Raw genomic sequence first — 15614 nt, 5'->3', positions numbered from 1 at the left:
AATGGAAGTAGTTTGATTTGAATTTAGGACAAATATGAATGAGGAAGTAGGAAGAGTCTCCCTAAAAGGGGGACGGAAAGCCTAAACCCCTAGTCAGGAAACGGAATTCGTGTTTTCAAGGGCAAACAGAAGTTACATTCGCCAGAAGAAAGATGGTTCCTAGAATCAATATTGAGAAGATCAAGGAAGAAACTTGGAACAACCTGGAAAGGAAAAGCATTTCCCACGGAGAGGCAGTACCAGTGCAAGCGCGCTATCAGGAAAGCCGGGCTTTTCTGCATCCCTCATCCCAGACGGAGTCAAGATCACCTGAGGAGCAGGAGGGGAGATGAAGGAAGACAGCGATGGATAGAGGCTGGAGGAGTGATTCCGTTCTGCGGCCCAAGGGCACATCGTGGCTTTTGTAATTATTTACTTTTGGCTGCTGAAAAAAATCCCAATTCCACCCAGAAACCTGATGAGACCCCCTATAATGCTTCTCAGAACCTAATTTTGCTGGTGCTGACTGCTGCAGCGCTGAGAATCCACTTGCGTTTTCTAAATTGTGAGGGTGCGAGGCTCTCCTGTCCCCTGACCCCCAAGGCCGGGCCACTGTCACACGTCCGCACAGGAACGAGGCCCCTTGGCGGCATCTACCAGCGGTGTGGTCCCTTGTGCAATGTTATGATTAATGTCTGGACCTCGTCAGGTTGAGGACTCCTTTGCACCGGGGGAGGGGGGCTGGGGGGGGGGGCAGGGGACACGTTGCTTTGCTCACATTGTATCCCAAGTACCCAGTCCGCGGTGGAGTCTCAATACTTACTGGTTAATGAATAAATACAGAAAGTACTCCCTCCGAGGGCCCGGGGGTGCACTGGCTCCGGGGGGGGAGGGGGGGGCATGCAGCACAGAGGGAGGCTGTGAGGACCACCCGCATCCGAGCCACAGAGACTGGGTGGGCAGTTCAGCGAGGCGGGAAAGAGCAGCTGGGGGGAGGGACAACCCGAAATGTTGAACTGTTAGGTCTAAGAGGCTAAATACCCAAGCACAGATGAGAGGCAGCTGGTAAGCAAGTCTGGAGCTGAAGGAGGGGCGAGGAGGGGCGGCCAGGAGGCTCCAGGGCTGCGCTCGGATGCCCGCCAGGTCCAGCGGGAAGGAGGAGGGGGACGCACAGCAGAGGAGCCTGAGAGGGAGATTAGAGGGAAAACAGGTGCCCTGGAAACCAAGTGGCAAAGGTGTTTCGAGAAGCAGGGGGCCACCAACTACATCAAGTCCTGCTGACAGACCAAGACTGAGTCATCATCACTGGGTTTGGTGAGATGCAGGTCAGGGGGGGCCTCGACACAAAGGGCTTCAGAGGGCAGAGACATCTGCTCAGAACGTGTTCAAGAGAAAGCGAGGATGTGGGAGCGGGAATTGGGATCACACAACTCTTTTGAGGGGTTTTGCTACAAAGAGAACAGAGGAACGGGGCGATGACTGAGCTATGCATTCTTGAACGCATCTCTGTCTTTCCTGGAGTTTCTAATTGTTTTTCTTTTTCCTGTGCTTTCTTTGCCTTTATTGCCTCCTTTTTTGAAGCTTCAACAGGAAGGGGATATAGTATCTAGGAAGGGTTGGGGGGGGGCATGTTTGTTTCTTTTAAGAAGGGGAGTTGCCATAACACATTTGTATGACCCAAGAGAAAGGGTATTTTGATGAAAAGAAATAGATGTGAAATAACAGGAAAAGCAAAAGGGCCTGCGATGCACTGTGCCAGGGGCGGGGTTGCTCTTATACAGGGACATGCATGCGCCACTCAGGGCCACGGCGGGGAAGTCTGACCATACGAGTACAGACAACGGCAGACTCGATATCTGGTGGTGACGGTGAGGAAAGACCCTTCAGATTGCTTCTGTTTCCTCAGTTAAATAGGAAGCAAAGTCAGCAGCTAAGAGTGAGGATGGGCGGAAGTGACGCCAGAGATCTGAGAAAGAGAACTACGGGGGAACTGAAGTAGGTGCTGGACCCTCCTTGCGGCCGGTGGCTATCGATGCAGAGAAAGGCCAGCAGCATGGAAGTGCGTTCGCCTCCAGCCACGTTCAGCCGCTCAGGCAATGCTCAGAGCAGCCGGAGGAGGGGATCTTCAGAGCTGGGGTTTTGCCAGGTAAGCACAGCAAACGGAAAGAGAGGCAAGGAAGTTATGAGGGGGCGTAAGGGAGCCATTATGATGGTGGATTACGGGTAAGGAGGAAGTGAAGACAGGAGGGGCATGAAAAACAGAAAAAAGGTAGAATCTATGGATGATGGGTGGCCATGGATGGGGTCAAATAAATTAGACGTGCCCAAAGCCAGACCGTTCTCTGACAGTGACTCTGGGTGCTGAGAAGCAGCGAAGCAGTGTCTTCAGAGTTCTGAATGAGAACTGTTTTCCTTCTAGAAGCCTATAAAGAGCTAAACTACCAGTCAAACTGTAGATTATAAGACATTTTCAGACTCAAGATCTTGGAAAATTCCCCTCCCACACACACACCCCCCTTCTAAGAAAGCTACTTGAGGATATATTCCAGTAACATAATGGAGTAAGCCAAGAAAGAGGAAGCCATAGGACCCATACAACAACGGCTCTAAGCCAAGAAAGCAGTGAAGTCCCATGAAGACAACTGCAGCAGGTCCAGAGAATCAACAGTCAGTCTGGACAGAGTCTCCACAAGAGAGATACATGGGGCAAAGGGGGTGGGTGAGGATGGCAAAAGGTGAAGTTTGATGGGGCAACAGAGACAAGACCTGGTTTTAAGAAAAGAAGAAAGAAGAAGAAATTCTTGGGAAAATTAAAATTTGTTCGAAAGGATAAACTAAATGATAGAATACCACTTAATCCCTCAATGAACAATATTTACATTGTCATAATATAAAACAATGTATTGATTTTTCAACTCCTATAAATAACAGGTAGACAAGCACAAGAGACTGACTTAATTTTGGTGACAGAACAAAATGTAAATCTTCAACCTTGACAATATAAAAGTAATACTACAGATGACAGAATGTAAGAGGTAAGAGGTGGAAGGAATGCTGGAATGCTGAAGGGAAAGTCAGGAGTATTAATATCCTTTTCATATGAAAAAGAGAGGTCAAGAGATAATGCCTCTAGCTGACCATGAAAAAATAATGGTGAAAAAACATTATATAAAGTTACAAAGACAATGATAGAAGAACTAAAAATACTGATATTACAAAACTGAGAAGTGAGAGTATTAAATTAGATCCTCACCACAACCATTACCTGGTCTATCTGCGCCTATGACCATGCATCATGAAATCAGTAGATAACATCAGAACTTGATCGAGTTAGTGATCTAGATGATTGGTTATATTAGAAGAAACAGTTAAAAGAGCAGAAGAACAGTTGTCTCAAAGGTGAAAAGAGGTAAGACACGAAACAGAATATAATCATGAAAAGCTACTATCTTTAAAATCATTTGCATGAATTATTTTGACCAAAATCTCATTTTACAAAACTTGTTTGACACAAATGCAACGTATATGCCTTCCTCCCACCCCTGAAAATCCTCTAGTGAGAGAAGCAAGGCTGCCTCCGTATTAACTTCGGGTTCAGTCAGGCCACATGGAGAAGGGAGTAAGGGTAGAAGTTTAATAATTCATACTTTCAGGGCTTCCCTGGTGGCGCAGTGGTTGAGAATCTGCCTGTGGATGCAGAGGACGCGGGTTCGAGCCCTGGTCTGGGAAGATCCCACATGCCGCGGAGCGACTAGGCCCATGAGCCACAATTACTGAGCCTGCGCGTCTGGAGCCTGTGCTCCGCAACAAGAGAGGCCGCGACAGTGAGAGGCCCACGCACCGTGATGAAGAGTGGCCCCCGCTTGCCACAACTAGAGAAAGCCCTCGCACAGAAACGAAGACCCAACACAGCCATAAATAAATAAATAAATAAATAAATAAATAAATAAATAAATAAATAAATAAATAAATAAAATTAAAAAAAATAATAATAATAATTCATACTTTCTACGAAGGAAAGTGGTGGTGAAGCGCAAGCGCGTTCTGATGGGTCATGGCGAGATGCTAGCGTGCACACGCTCTTAGGAATTCTTTTTCTAAGGACGCTCTCTGATGGCAACACCTGAAGTCCTGACTGCTCCAAGACCAGCACCAGAAAGGGGCAAATGACTTCTCTGCAAATATTTGCTCACGGGTGCACTCAAATCCATGCAGCAGGGAGGGGGTTACACGAGCCTCTCACCTCGCCACCCCGCCATAGTCCAAACCTTCTTCTCCTCGGAATTTCACCATCAGTCGCTTTTTCAAGTCTTTTGGTCGCATCTTCATTATCTGGCGATAAGACTCCTGCACATCAAAATTACAGTTTCAGAGAGAAGAACTTATCTTATTTTTAAAGTTATAAAATGATGAAAGGTTATTTATAATGGAGCTCGATTACAAATAAGCATCTGAGCTTATTTTTAAGCCTTTGAATCTGATTTTTGTCTGGTTCCTATTGAGAATGTTTATTTGGCATCTAGGACATTGCTGCTTCCTTCACTTTTTCTCCCTCAGAAACAGCAAAGCACATGGCAGGTGATACTGTACCTAAAGGAAACACATTTATTCTCAGCACAATCATGACTTAAGAGTTAAACATCCTCGCTAGGGTTGATTTTCTCTACCCAAAGTAATTCCAAAGTGTCCTATAAATAATTGATATATTTTAACCAAAATGAAGACATCACAAGACAGTCTGAATACTAAAAGAATTCTGAGCCTGATTTTACATCTGAAGTCAAAAATCACACTTTCCCACGGAGTCAAAAAAAACCAAGGAGGGTTTAAGTAAGACATAAAGCAGCTTACCAGACACAGAAAACATGTGGTCAGCCTAATAGTCCCTCAGATTCAGCATCTGGAGTGGAACCAGCTAAATGTCTGTAGGTATTTTCAGTGAAAAGGCACTTAAGGGTCTTTTCTTGCTTTAAATTTAATGTAATTCAAAAGCTGGATCCCAAGAGGCAAGAGGACGCTGAGTGGAGACGATCTGGCAGCAGCACGTCAAGAATTCAGCTCTTTTCTATCCCCGACAAACACTTACGATGCTCAGTGGGCAAAATCAGGCACTTCGGCTGATCCACTCATCTGGCTGTGCCCAAGCCTCCAGCACGGCCCTGGGCGCTTTGGTGAGAAGGTGCTGAGCTGCCCGCAGGGGCGGTTCCCTCCGCGGCCCCCTCAGCTGCTGTGGCCCAGTGAGAATGCGTGTCTCGTTTGATCATTTCTGCCAAGGATTCCACAAAGGCCCAAACACAGCTGAGATTCTACTCATGATCGTGGGCCTGAGAAACGGGCCCTGCCTACCAAAGGCCCTGCCCGTTTAGGAACCCTGATCCCGCAGGGGAGCTGGACAAAGGCCAGAACCCTGCCCGGAACCATCAGTTCTTCCTCCTTCCAGAAGGGACAACAGGGAGGCCGCTTTGCTTCTCTGAGGAGGCAACGCCACGAGGGGGAATTGCGTGCAAGGCTGCAGCGGAAGGAATGCTTGATTCTAGGAAACCGTGCAGATGGCAGGAAATAGAATCTGTACAACGTGGGCGCAGGGATTTACAATAGTATTTAGTGCTAGTTTCTGTACAGAGCTCTACATTCTCCCTCAGAAGTCATTGATTTTTAAACCTTTACCACAGGAGGAAATACAGTTCCCTCTCTCACCTTGGGCTTTGGCCCTGATAAAGCTCTGCATTTCACCGAGCAATAAAATCAATCTCCGAAACACCAAACAGAAAGCAGAACTCACTGTCTACTGACAGGGAGGAAGATTCTGTGCCCGAACCCCGTACCTCAAATATTTCCTCTCTGGATACTTCGATGCGGCAGTGACCAGCCTGGGGTTGCTGAAGGGAGAGTTCGTGTCTGAGGACCTTCAGTTTCTGGACTAAATCTCTCTCATATCTCTGGGCGGGAAGCTCCTCGTCTTCCACGGAGCCCTCGCTGGGCAGTGGCAGCGGCTGGCTGGGCTCCTTTAGTTGGCACTGGTGACTGGAGAAGAACAGAAGCATCGAGGTCGCCCCAAGAGCAGCGGCCAAGGTTGCTGCCAGCAGTGTGCCCACACAAAAGCGACTGAGAGGGGAAGTCATTTCACCAAACTGCTAGTCAAAATTTCTTACGGAAAGACTGCTGGTGGCCACTCTCAGACTAAATAGATGTCTAGGATTCAGTAAAGGAGACCCTCCATCTCCGTATCTCATACATTATCGTTGCCATAAGTAAAAACAGAAACTCCTAGCATTCATCGTGCATCTAGTGCGTATCTGTGAGCCTGACCAACGCGCTATTAGATGTGCCTTGGGGGTGAGAATTAAATGGAGTTGACGAGAGCACTTTCAAAGCAGATGACCGTGGAGGGGGGCAAAGTGCACAGGAGCAAACAAGTGAAATCCAGTGGTAACTACTCCTCCTGCTCATAACCAAGGGATTTCTAAGCCCACTCATCGAAAGCAGAAGTCCAGAGGCCTTTTGGACAGAAGGACTAGGGCCAGTAGAGGAACACAGTGGCATCCGTCCTGTTCAAGTTTTGCCAGTGGTGTCAGCTGTCAATGACAAGTGCCCCGGGGGTCTCTCATGTTCTGAGGACACAGCAAACCTGGAACGTGGAGTGTGGGATCCAAGGTTATAGCCAGGTCCACGGCCCCCGGGAATGATGGCCCGGGAAGAGGTTCCAGCAAGCAGTGTTCTGGACCAGCCCTCCCAGACAGTGGTGAGCGGGCACCAGGGAAAAGCCTCACTTCACTGCTTCTCTAAGGCCACGTATCTCATCAGAATGCTGCCCACGGAAGCTTCGTGAGTGAAGCTGCCCCATACTGCCAGCTCAGGGGATTTTATTTAGGCTGCAAGCTAGAACAGGGTGACAACAACACAGGACTTCAGTACTCCTCACAGCGGCTTGAGAGTTTAAAACGCAATTGTCCACCAAATATTTATCATATTTTGCTCACGCTTATTCTCTGCTAACCAACAATGCAATCAAGAAATGAAGAAGAAAGGTAGTAGAAAACATGAAATTTTAACAAGGTCAACAAAGATTTGGTAAAAGTCTTACTTCATGATGTGGTGTAACCTCGGGTCTGTAAACTGGGTTGTTCGGTTATTATGATCTACAAAATATATTCTCCCGGAAACGGTACTTCGGACTTCCCAGCCGGGTGGCAGCGGTCCAAGTTCATCACAGTTCACGCTGTTAAGGTCTCTACCAAAACGGAAGATACAGAGAGGTTTGTCCATCTGTGTGTGGAGGCCTAAGACCAAAACTTCCATGAGAGAACCCGGGGGCGTCCCCTTATCCAGGGGCCATGTCCCGGTCCTGCTAAGAGGGGCAGTCGCGGTGCTGCTGACGCCAGACTTGCACTGAGCCCAGGCCTCTGTGCCGCAAGTGGCGGCACAGTCCCGCGGATAAACCGCAACCCTCAGAGCCCGTGACCATGATAGGGAATGTGGTCTGCCCAGGGAATACCATTCCTTCCATGAAGGAGGGCCCGAATAGTAGGAAATATCTGAAGGCTGCTGGAAAACTCTGGATTCACAATTAATGCTCAAGGTCAGAAAGGTTTCTGCATGGAAAAGCTCCCAAACAGTACAAGTTTTTTCAAGCTGATGGGGATGTATGAACATGCATTCGAAATCTTCCAATTCTAGACAGCTGCGCCGGGAAGAGGCCGTCTCATTTTTGAGTTGGCTTTGTTAATAAGCAAGTCTTCCTAATTCTAACCTCTTGATTCATTATTTCAGTACACTCCACAGTCATCTGGGAGCACAGCATTACTGACCAAGATGCTTCCTAATGAGGACCAAAGCCTGACATTCCTTCCAGTGAGTACTAACGAGACGCCTCATTCATTTGCAGGTAATATTTCCATTCTAGTTACAGATACTGAATTGTAAATTCAACATAGATTTGGAAAATCAAAGACAAGAAGCTTGTTCTCAGATGAAACAAATTATGAATAAAAAGGAAATGAGCATTACTAAAAATGTCATTAGGAAGTAATGCTATTCTGAAACAAAAGAAAAATTTTTTTAAAGAAAAAAGGAAAGCAAAGCAAAGAGAAAAAAGAAACTTAACTCCATTACGGGGTGGGGGTGGGGCAGGGGTCTCTCTGACCTGGGCTCGGATGTATGGCCTTGTAGAAGGAATTCGTATAGAAAAGCTTCATCTCCCCCAGGAATGGTCCCCAAGGGACTGAGGCAATAGGGACAGTAAAGTAGAAGAGAGAAAGGGTAATAGCGTCTTTATATTTCCTTTTTAACTTTTTATTATGGAAAATTTTAAGCATATAAAAAAAAATAGAGACCATAATGAATAACCAACTCTAACAATTACCAGCTTATCGCCAACCTGTTTCCAATGCTCCCCTATTCGCTTCCCCACCCCGATTATTTAAAGCATCACATCAGACATCGTATCATTTCGCTCAGCAATATTTTTAGTTTAGAATGAGAGCAACACATCTTTAAGGGTTTATCGGTTTTTCAAGTAAGTGCATTTGATTTAATCTAGGGGTGAGGGTCTTTTGCAGTTACGTGATCTAATTTCAAGATCCAGGATTGCTTTCTCAAGGGCCCCCTTGCATTACGGCAGCTGCTGATGTAGCAGCTGGAGAGTCGGGCGGGGTGGCATCAGAGCGGGGACCGTCCCCCAGAAAGCCTGAGTCCAGGACCCCTGTTACATATCCCTCTGTGCTGCTGCTCTTCCACGTTTACATCTTCACACCAAAGGGGCTCTATCACCCACAGTCTGGGGTGGGGGGTCCAGGCGACTGCTGGAAAATGGCCTTGATGGTGAGAATTTTAGGAAACTTACCTGGGTATCCTGGGGTCGTGCCACGTGCTAACTCCAGTCTGCGTGTGCAGGAAGTAAACCTGCCCCTGCACCGTTGTTCTCTGTTCTGCATGAGAAAGTGGGGGATACGGTAGTTACATTCAATTCCAGAGAGAGTTTTCAACCAATCCTGGAAGCACAGAGTCCCAGCTTCCTTCCAACAGTCTTTAAAAGCACCGAGAGAAGGGTTTGAAGGGCAGCAGTTAACTTCTGCCTGGCATCTGGGAGTCACAAGTCCTGGGTCAATGTGTAGGTGGACCTTACTTCTCCTGGTCACACCTGGAGAGGCGGCCACACCCCTGGACCTGCCACCTCGGGACTGACCCTACCTTGACCTCTGTCCCCTGCATTAGCTCTTACTTCCGGTCTGATCTGCCACATCTACATGGATTCCGCTTGCATTTAGGTGCTCCCTCTGTGGTTGTCAAAAGATCCCATCCTTTCACTCGTACCCAAGGCCGTCCTTCTCATGTTCAAATCCCAGGGCATTACAAATACCCCCATCCAGGCCCCTGCCCCACTCCTCTTGGTTTTCTTTGATATTCATTTGCCTAAAATCTTCACACAACTGCTACACTGGGAGATTGGAGCAATTGTGAACAAATTCATGGCGAGCAAGATTTGTCAACCATCTCGGGTTACTTTTCTTTACACTGACACAACCATCGTGGGGCACACCTCTGCAAACATCAGCACTTCTGGCAGGTACGAGTCACTAAAAAAGGCTTAAAACATTAAAGCTGTCTGAAACATCACCAATCGCTCTCGGGACGGCGGGGTGGATGCTCTCACCGTAGCCTTCGGGCAGTTCCGGGGACTGGTGGCCGTGAGGTCGGTTCTGCGGCGTCTGGAGTGACCCTCGGACCTCAGGACTTCGCAGTCGCTGGGCCTGAAGTCTTTGATCCTGACTTGGGGATTCCACAGACCTGCAGCCACCCCCGCCAGCAGCAGCCCCAGTGCCATCTGTGTAAGGGGCTGGTTCCTCCATGAAGCAGCTGAGTGGCCTTCCAGGCCCTGAGTCTTCATACGCAGTTCTAGAAGGGGAAGACCACAGCCCACATCACAACACCGGCTGAAGACCGGGAAGCACCCGAAAGTTCCATGCCACGCTCTCACTTCCATTTGTTTTGCTTTTCTTGAGCAGTATATTGATAGAATGTCCCCAGTGCTTAGTTTCATATAATTCGTCCTGTCCTATTTAATTGGAAAGCCAGGCTTTTTCATGAGGAACCAGTGACCAAAGGGAGCCATGTGTAAAGTGCCACTGAGGCCACTCGTAGGACTTCATCCTCAGGCAGAGCCGAATGGCTGGAAAAAACCAACCTTGTACTATAAGGAGCTCAGAAAATGAGATTTCAGTTTTCTTGACTCAGAACCATATCCAAACATTCCATTTTCCTTGTCATTTTATTCTATAATAGAATTCCTGGTTACATAAAATACCACAATGACTTTAAAAGTGAATTTTAACATAAATCTTGATCCCCTGAACAACTGTGAAGACAATTTACCTTAATAGGCTATCTTCCCTTATAAGCAAGTACTTCTGAAAAACGTTCTACGTTGAAAAAGTGCAAAGAGACACACAAATTGAGAGACTAGTTCAGTGAATGCCCTGGACTCATCACCCAGCTCCAGTGATTGTCTCGTGGCCACGCGCCCAACTCCTCCCCCCTGAGCTGGATTATTCTGAAACCAGTCCCAACATTTTACCATTTCATCCTTAAATATTTCAGCACAGACCTCTGGAAGATAGGCATTTTACCATTATCATGACCCCAAAAATGTACATTAATTTTTTTAATATCATCAAATACCAGTGTTCAAATTTCTCCAGTCAACTGTCTCATTAATCAGGATCCAAACGAGGTCCACACACCGCATTTAATAGGTATGTCTCTTAGATCTCTTTTATTAACTTATAGGTTCTCTTCCTTCCTTTTTAGTTATTTTTCTTGCAGTGTATTTGTTGAAGACACCAGGTTGTCTGCTACACTCTACAGGGTGCCCCCCCCTGGATGGAGCTTATCCCCGGGGCTGTGTAACCCATTCCCGTCCCCTGGACCTCCAAGATGTAAGTTCATGTCAGATTATCTCTCTTTCATGATGTTGTCAGCAACTATTAATGACATTAATAGTTAACTCATTGGGGAAGTGAAAAATTGTGATAGTGACCAATGAGAATTTTTGAGGGTGTTTTTCGGTTTTTGGTTTTTTTAGAATTTATTTCTCCCTGTATCATTACGAACTCAATGGATTGCTTCAATCCACTGCAGTTATAATTCTTTACTGATGCTTTTTGGCCAGCGGGAACCTCTGTAAATTGGATCCTGAGCCTTTGGGGCACTACCCCACTAGTTTTGACAGCTTCCTTTACAAATGAGGAAACCGGATCCCAGTGTTATCCCAAGACTGCACCTCAAGTATGCAACGCAGTGAAAAGGGGTGAAGGAAACTTTCATACAGTGCGAGAGCCTGGGCAGCAGAGAACTCAGTGGCCATCGCTGCAGTGATACGTACCCTTCATTTTCTAACAGCCCTCTGCAGTCTACCACGGACCCTCCAGTGCCTATTCTGTCTCGTGTCTGTAAACTGACTAAAAAGAAAAGAAGATCCTGCATTAAAATCCAGTGGTATTTTATACAACTGTAACACAGTGAGCCATTGCAAATGTGTAATTTATGTACGATATTATTTTAAAAAGCGAGGCATATGTCTACACGTACACACATACATTCCTATGCTCGCAAGCATGAAGCATCTCACTCATTGGCTGCACAGAACGCATGCCCCTTGGAACACTCCTTGGAAACGTGGAGCAGAAGGAGATGCTGTGTTATCTGTGCTCCTCATCAAAACAACGGAACACAATATTCACTTCCTCCAAGGTACCTTATATTTTAAGAAGGTTTTGACTTATGTTTAAAAAGGACACAGAGAGCACTGTCAGTAGGTACAAGGTCTGGATGCACCTACGTGTCGATTCTCTGTCCCTATTATAAACAACAAAGACACTTACGAAGCTGCTTCCAGTTACTCATTTTCCCCCGGCACATCCCTCCACAAAGAAAAGAAGAAATCACAAATAGAAAGGCAGTAAGTGAGAACTCTGTCATGACAGGAGTTTTCAGGATGGACACTCACTGGCCGTTTATCTTGGGTCAGGTCTACACAAGACAATACCTAAAAGATTTGGGGCCATAAGTCACTCTGGTGTGCTGCTGAGATACTGTTTTCTTTGATTGCTTGCAATGCATACAGTCAATATTTGGGTTACCCTGAAACGCTAATAAAAATGGGATGGATAACAGGATGAGCTACTTAACAGATAAACTACTTCCAATGGAATACCTCCAGTCAACACTTTATGACATGAGCACATTTTATTTCTTCATTCTAAATAAGTCAATCCTCTGTAAAATCATATTACATGGAAGTCTTCAGAAATTCTCTTTGCCTTTTATATATATGATGGGTCCTCCTGAAGAAACTATTTCTTAACTCTTGCATATGTGGCCACCATTTTTATCATCTGCACTTGGATAATATGACAAATTGTCCACTCATGTGATTAAAATTACATTAAAAATTATAACCCTACATCTTTTTGTACCTTAGTCATTTTAACTCCACCTTGAATGACAGAATGAAGGGAATTAGATAAAATAATAAAAACCACATAAGATGAAATTTTTTAGTCCTGGAGAGATGGCCCCCGGATGGGGCCTGTCCTTCGAAGTATGTCACCATCGGTCAGTGCCTTTATGTGTTTTCTCAGTGATGAAGAGCTGAAGGTTAAGTCTGTAAAAGTTATCTCTTTATACAGATGAGAAAGTTCTTACCCACTATTTGGCCACGAACTGCATCAGTATCTGAGGGGTTTAGTTTGCATAGATCCAAACGCTGGTCTGCAAACAAACAATTCAAAACTTAACCCAGGGAAATGTTAACTAGAGAGGAAGGCAGGAATTCTGTATTCAGTATTCAAAAAAATAAAATAAAAAATGATGCCCCATAAGCCTTCTTCAGTTGCATTAAGAGGCAGAAAAGCGTTGGGTTCTTACATCCAGTATCTTTTAATCTGCTGATGGCATTGGAGAGCAGCCGCACGCACCCCAGGAAGCCAGCTCCCTGCTTCTTGTGAATTTTCTTGTGGTTCCACACGCTGATGGTTATAGAATCCGTTTTCCCAACGTATCTGAAACCAACATGCAAACTCATTTTTAATTGTATTTCTCAATTGCGATAGCCCATTGAGATTTTATCTGATTGACTGGTTAGTCCAGAAGAATCCTTTTAAAATAATGTTGGCTCTATATCCACAGCTAACAGGCGCTTAATAAGTATACATCTACTGACTTCAATGGGCTGGGAAAGGACTACATCCGGTTATGTAAGAAACACATGTAGACAACCACATAATGATAATAATCTTATAACAGAAATTTACTATATTTTTATAGTTCCAGAGGATAATGGCAGGATTCAAAATTCCCACCAGGACCTCCCTGGCGGTCCAGTGGTTAAGACTCTGCACTTCCACTGCAGGGGCACCGGTTCGATCCCTGGTCGGTGAACTAATAAGATCCTGCATACTGCATGGTGTGGCCAAAAACAAAAACAAAAACAAAACCCCACCAATTAGGCTTAATAGAGAATACTAATTTGCACCAAAGGACTACTTACAAACCCTCCATCCATCCAAAGTACACAAAAGGGCACTAACTCAGACAGGAAACCTGCCACTTTCTCTCGGTGTAGGTCAACCACAGAAGGGAGCTTTCGGGACATGGACTGACAACCACTTTCCAGGCTACTTCTGGTGCCACAGTGTAACAGCAAATGAGCCTCAGGATCCAACTACTAAAAATCCCACTCAAACCCAGTTCAATTTGTGTTAGTAAAGAGCCAATAATCACTCAGCATTACTTGGACAAAAATTTCTTAGCAGGGGCATGAAAACATAGGTGCCTACAAAATAGATTTTCAAAGTGCAATCCATTTAACAAATGAATATAAGAAATTGTCTGATGGTGTGTGGGCTTATATACCTCCAGTCATACCAAACTTTATTTTCTCTTGCAGAAAATATATTTGTAATAAAAAGCAAAATTTTAAAAAAATCAACAGAAATATATATATATTATATATTTGTATCATAAATATGTAAAATAATAATAATGTATTTCAAATAATGCATTTTACAACCATGTTCAGGGTTTTGCTGAAAAAAACAGTAGCATATAGAGGACCTGAACTATGGCCCTTTTTTCCTGTTAGTATGGCCAGGAGGTTGAAAGTTTGAAGACCACAGTTACAGAAGCAAACCATTAAAATGTATGAAAATGTCAAACACAAGAACTTCCAAGTATATGAATTCTAAAAGTAGGCAGTATGTATTTGTTTGGCCATCCACGTTTGTTATCAGTAAGAAGTTTAATAATCTCTTTAAAAAAAAAAAAAAATTAAATGCTTCTCTTACAAGTTAGATACCAACTTTCCTGCAGCTCCCCAAGTGGCTTATAGGATATTCAACTCACAGATCGTAGTGCTGGTTCCACTTTGGGTCCAACGTGTTCTTCACAGTGTCTGTTGAGTGGCACTGCCCAGATCCATCCACAACGATCTTTGCAAAAGGGTCAGGGAGTCCTAGAGGAGAGGGGACAGCCACACTGGATGAGAAGACAGAACCCAGTCCCGTAAGTAAAGCGAGCTTCAAGGTCATCTATTTGATTAAGAAGACTACCCTGGTATATTTTATTCTCAAGTTTAAGGTTAGTGTCAATCAGCAAAATAAATTATTTCCATTAAGCTTTCTAAGAAAGGCAACCCAGAATGACATCCTCTTCAGATTTTTAGAGGCTAGAAATGAAAACTCTAAAAATAGGCTTAAATTCAAATTTCCATTTCTGACGATCACTCAGCGGGGCTAGCTAAATGGAGGAAAAGGTGTCTACAATTACTTATATTTATACTTTCTAAAAAATAATAATACCTAGAAATCTTGTTTACTGGTCTTCATCTATTTTATCTCTGGAAGCAAGTATTCACCGAGTTTTAATTAGGTAAGTTCCTAAATGCTGGAGTATGAATCAGACAGGTTTATAAGATCAGAGAGGTGGCCAGGTAAGGGTTTTAGAGATAGACCTGGATGTGAGCCATCACTCTGGAGCTGCTTAGCTACTTGAATAAAGCCTGCGAACCTAAGTCTCTTTACCTTTAAAGCATGAGTAGAACCACTTAGGAACTGAGCAGCATTCTTGTGAGGATCAGAAAGAGTGTGAAAAATATCACGCTGCAGGCACCTACTTTATAGTAGGTGAACCTCTATGAGGTGATTCCTTCCTTTAGAAAAGGATCCTCCATTTATGTTTTTATTACAATTCCTTTAATTACAAGGCTTTTAAAGTGTGATTTAATTGATCAAATTTGACCAACAATTTTACTCAAACCCAGATGTTTTATAGAAAAATGTCTTGTCTGTATTGGAGCTGAGGATACTTCACCCAGCAGAAAGCAATACATTAATGGATGGAAAGACAGAGAAAACAGGGTGTGGCCGGAATAGGGAATGAGAGAGAGCTGTTCTCGTATGAGTTATAAATTCTGTACCTTGGAGCTACGGAGTCTCTATGTGGTAGTCAACTGGGAAAGGAAGCTTGTCAAACTGTGGATTTCTAGTCAGCAAAGGGCAGGACTTTTAGGAGAATACTCCCAGGGTTGTCTTTTTTTTTTTTAAGTTTTAAATTTCAGAAATATGTGAAGAACATTAATA

The 15614-nt window shown here is 44.7% G+C and overlaps 1 protein-coding gene across 6 annotated transcripts in view; it reads right to left on the bottom strand.

Moving 5' to 3' along the window:
• SMURF1 (SMAD specific E3 ubiquitin protein ligase 1) overlaps nucleotides 1-15614 on the bottom strand; it is a 102046-nt gene that overhangs the window by 12872 nt on the left and 73560 nt on the right. For 4 of the 6 annotated variants that reach the window (XM_082360894.1, XM_082360896.1, XM_082360893.1 and 1 more), the window contains 9 exons: nucleotides 14380-14488; nucleotides 12904-13037; nucleotides 12682-12747; nucleotides 11360-11435; nucleotides 9632-9873; nucleotides 8822-8906; nucleotides 7064-7210; nucleotides 5805-6003; nucleotides 4223-4326 (listed from right to left, as the gene is read on the bottom strand). In XM_082360894.1, coding sequence (XP_082217020.1) covers nucleotides 4223-4326; nucleotides 5805-6003; nucleotides 7064-7210; nucleotides 8822-8906; nucleotides 9632-9873; nucleotides 11360-11435; nucleotides 12682-12747; nucleotides 12904-13037; nucleotides 14380-14488 — 1162 coding nt within the window. Of the gene's footprint in view, nucleotides 1-4222; nucleotides 4327-5804; nucleotides 6004-7063; nucleotides 7211-8122; nucleotides 8201-8821; nucleotides 8907-9631; nucleotides 9874-11359; nucleotides 11436-12681; nucleotides 12748-12903; nucleotides 13038-14379; nucleotides 14489-15614 lie in introns of all 6 variants that reach the window. The other 2 variants (XM_082360898.1, XM_082360897.1) reach the window with 2 other exon arrangements.

The sequence above is a fragment of the Balaenoptera borealis genome, assembly GCF_965194805.1.
Source record: "Balaenoptera borealis genome assembly, chromosome: 16".
Taxonomy (NCBI): domain Eukaryota; kingdom Metazoa; phylum Chordata; class Mammalia; order Artiodactyla; family Balaenopteridae; genus Balaenoptera; species Balaenoptera borealis.
Note: the sequence above shows the minus strand (reverse complement) of the source record. Positions and strands in the feature narration are given on the sequence as shown.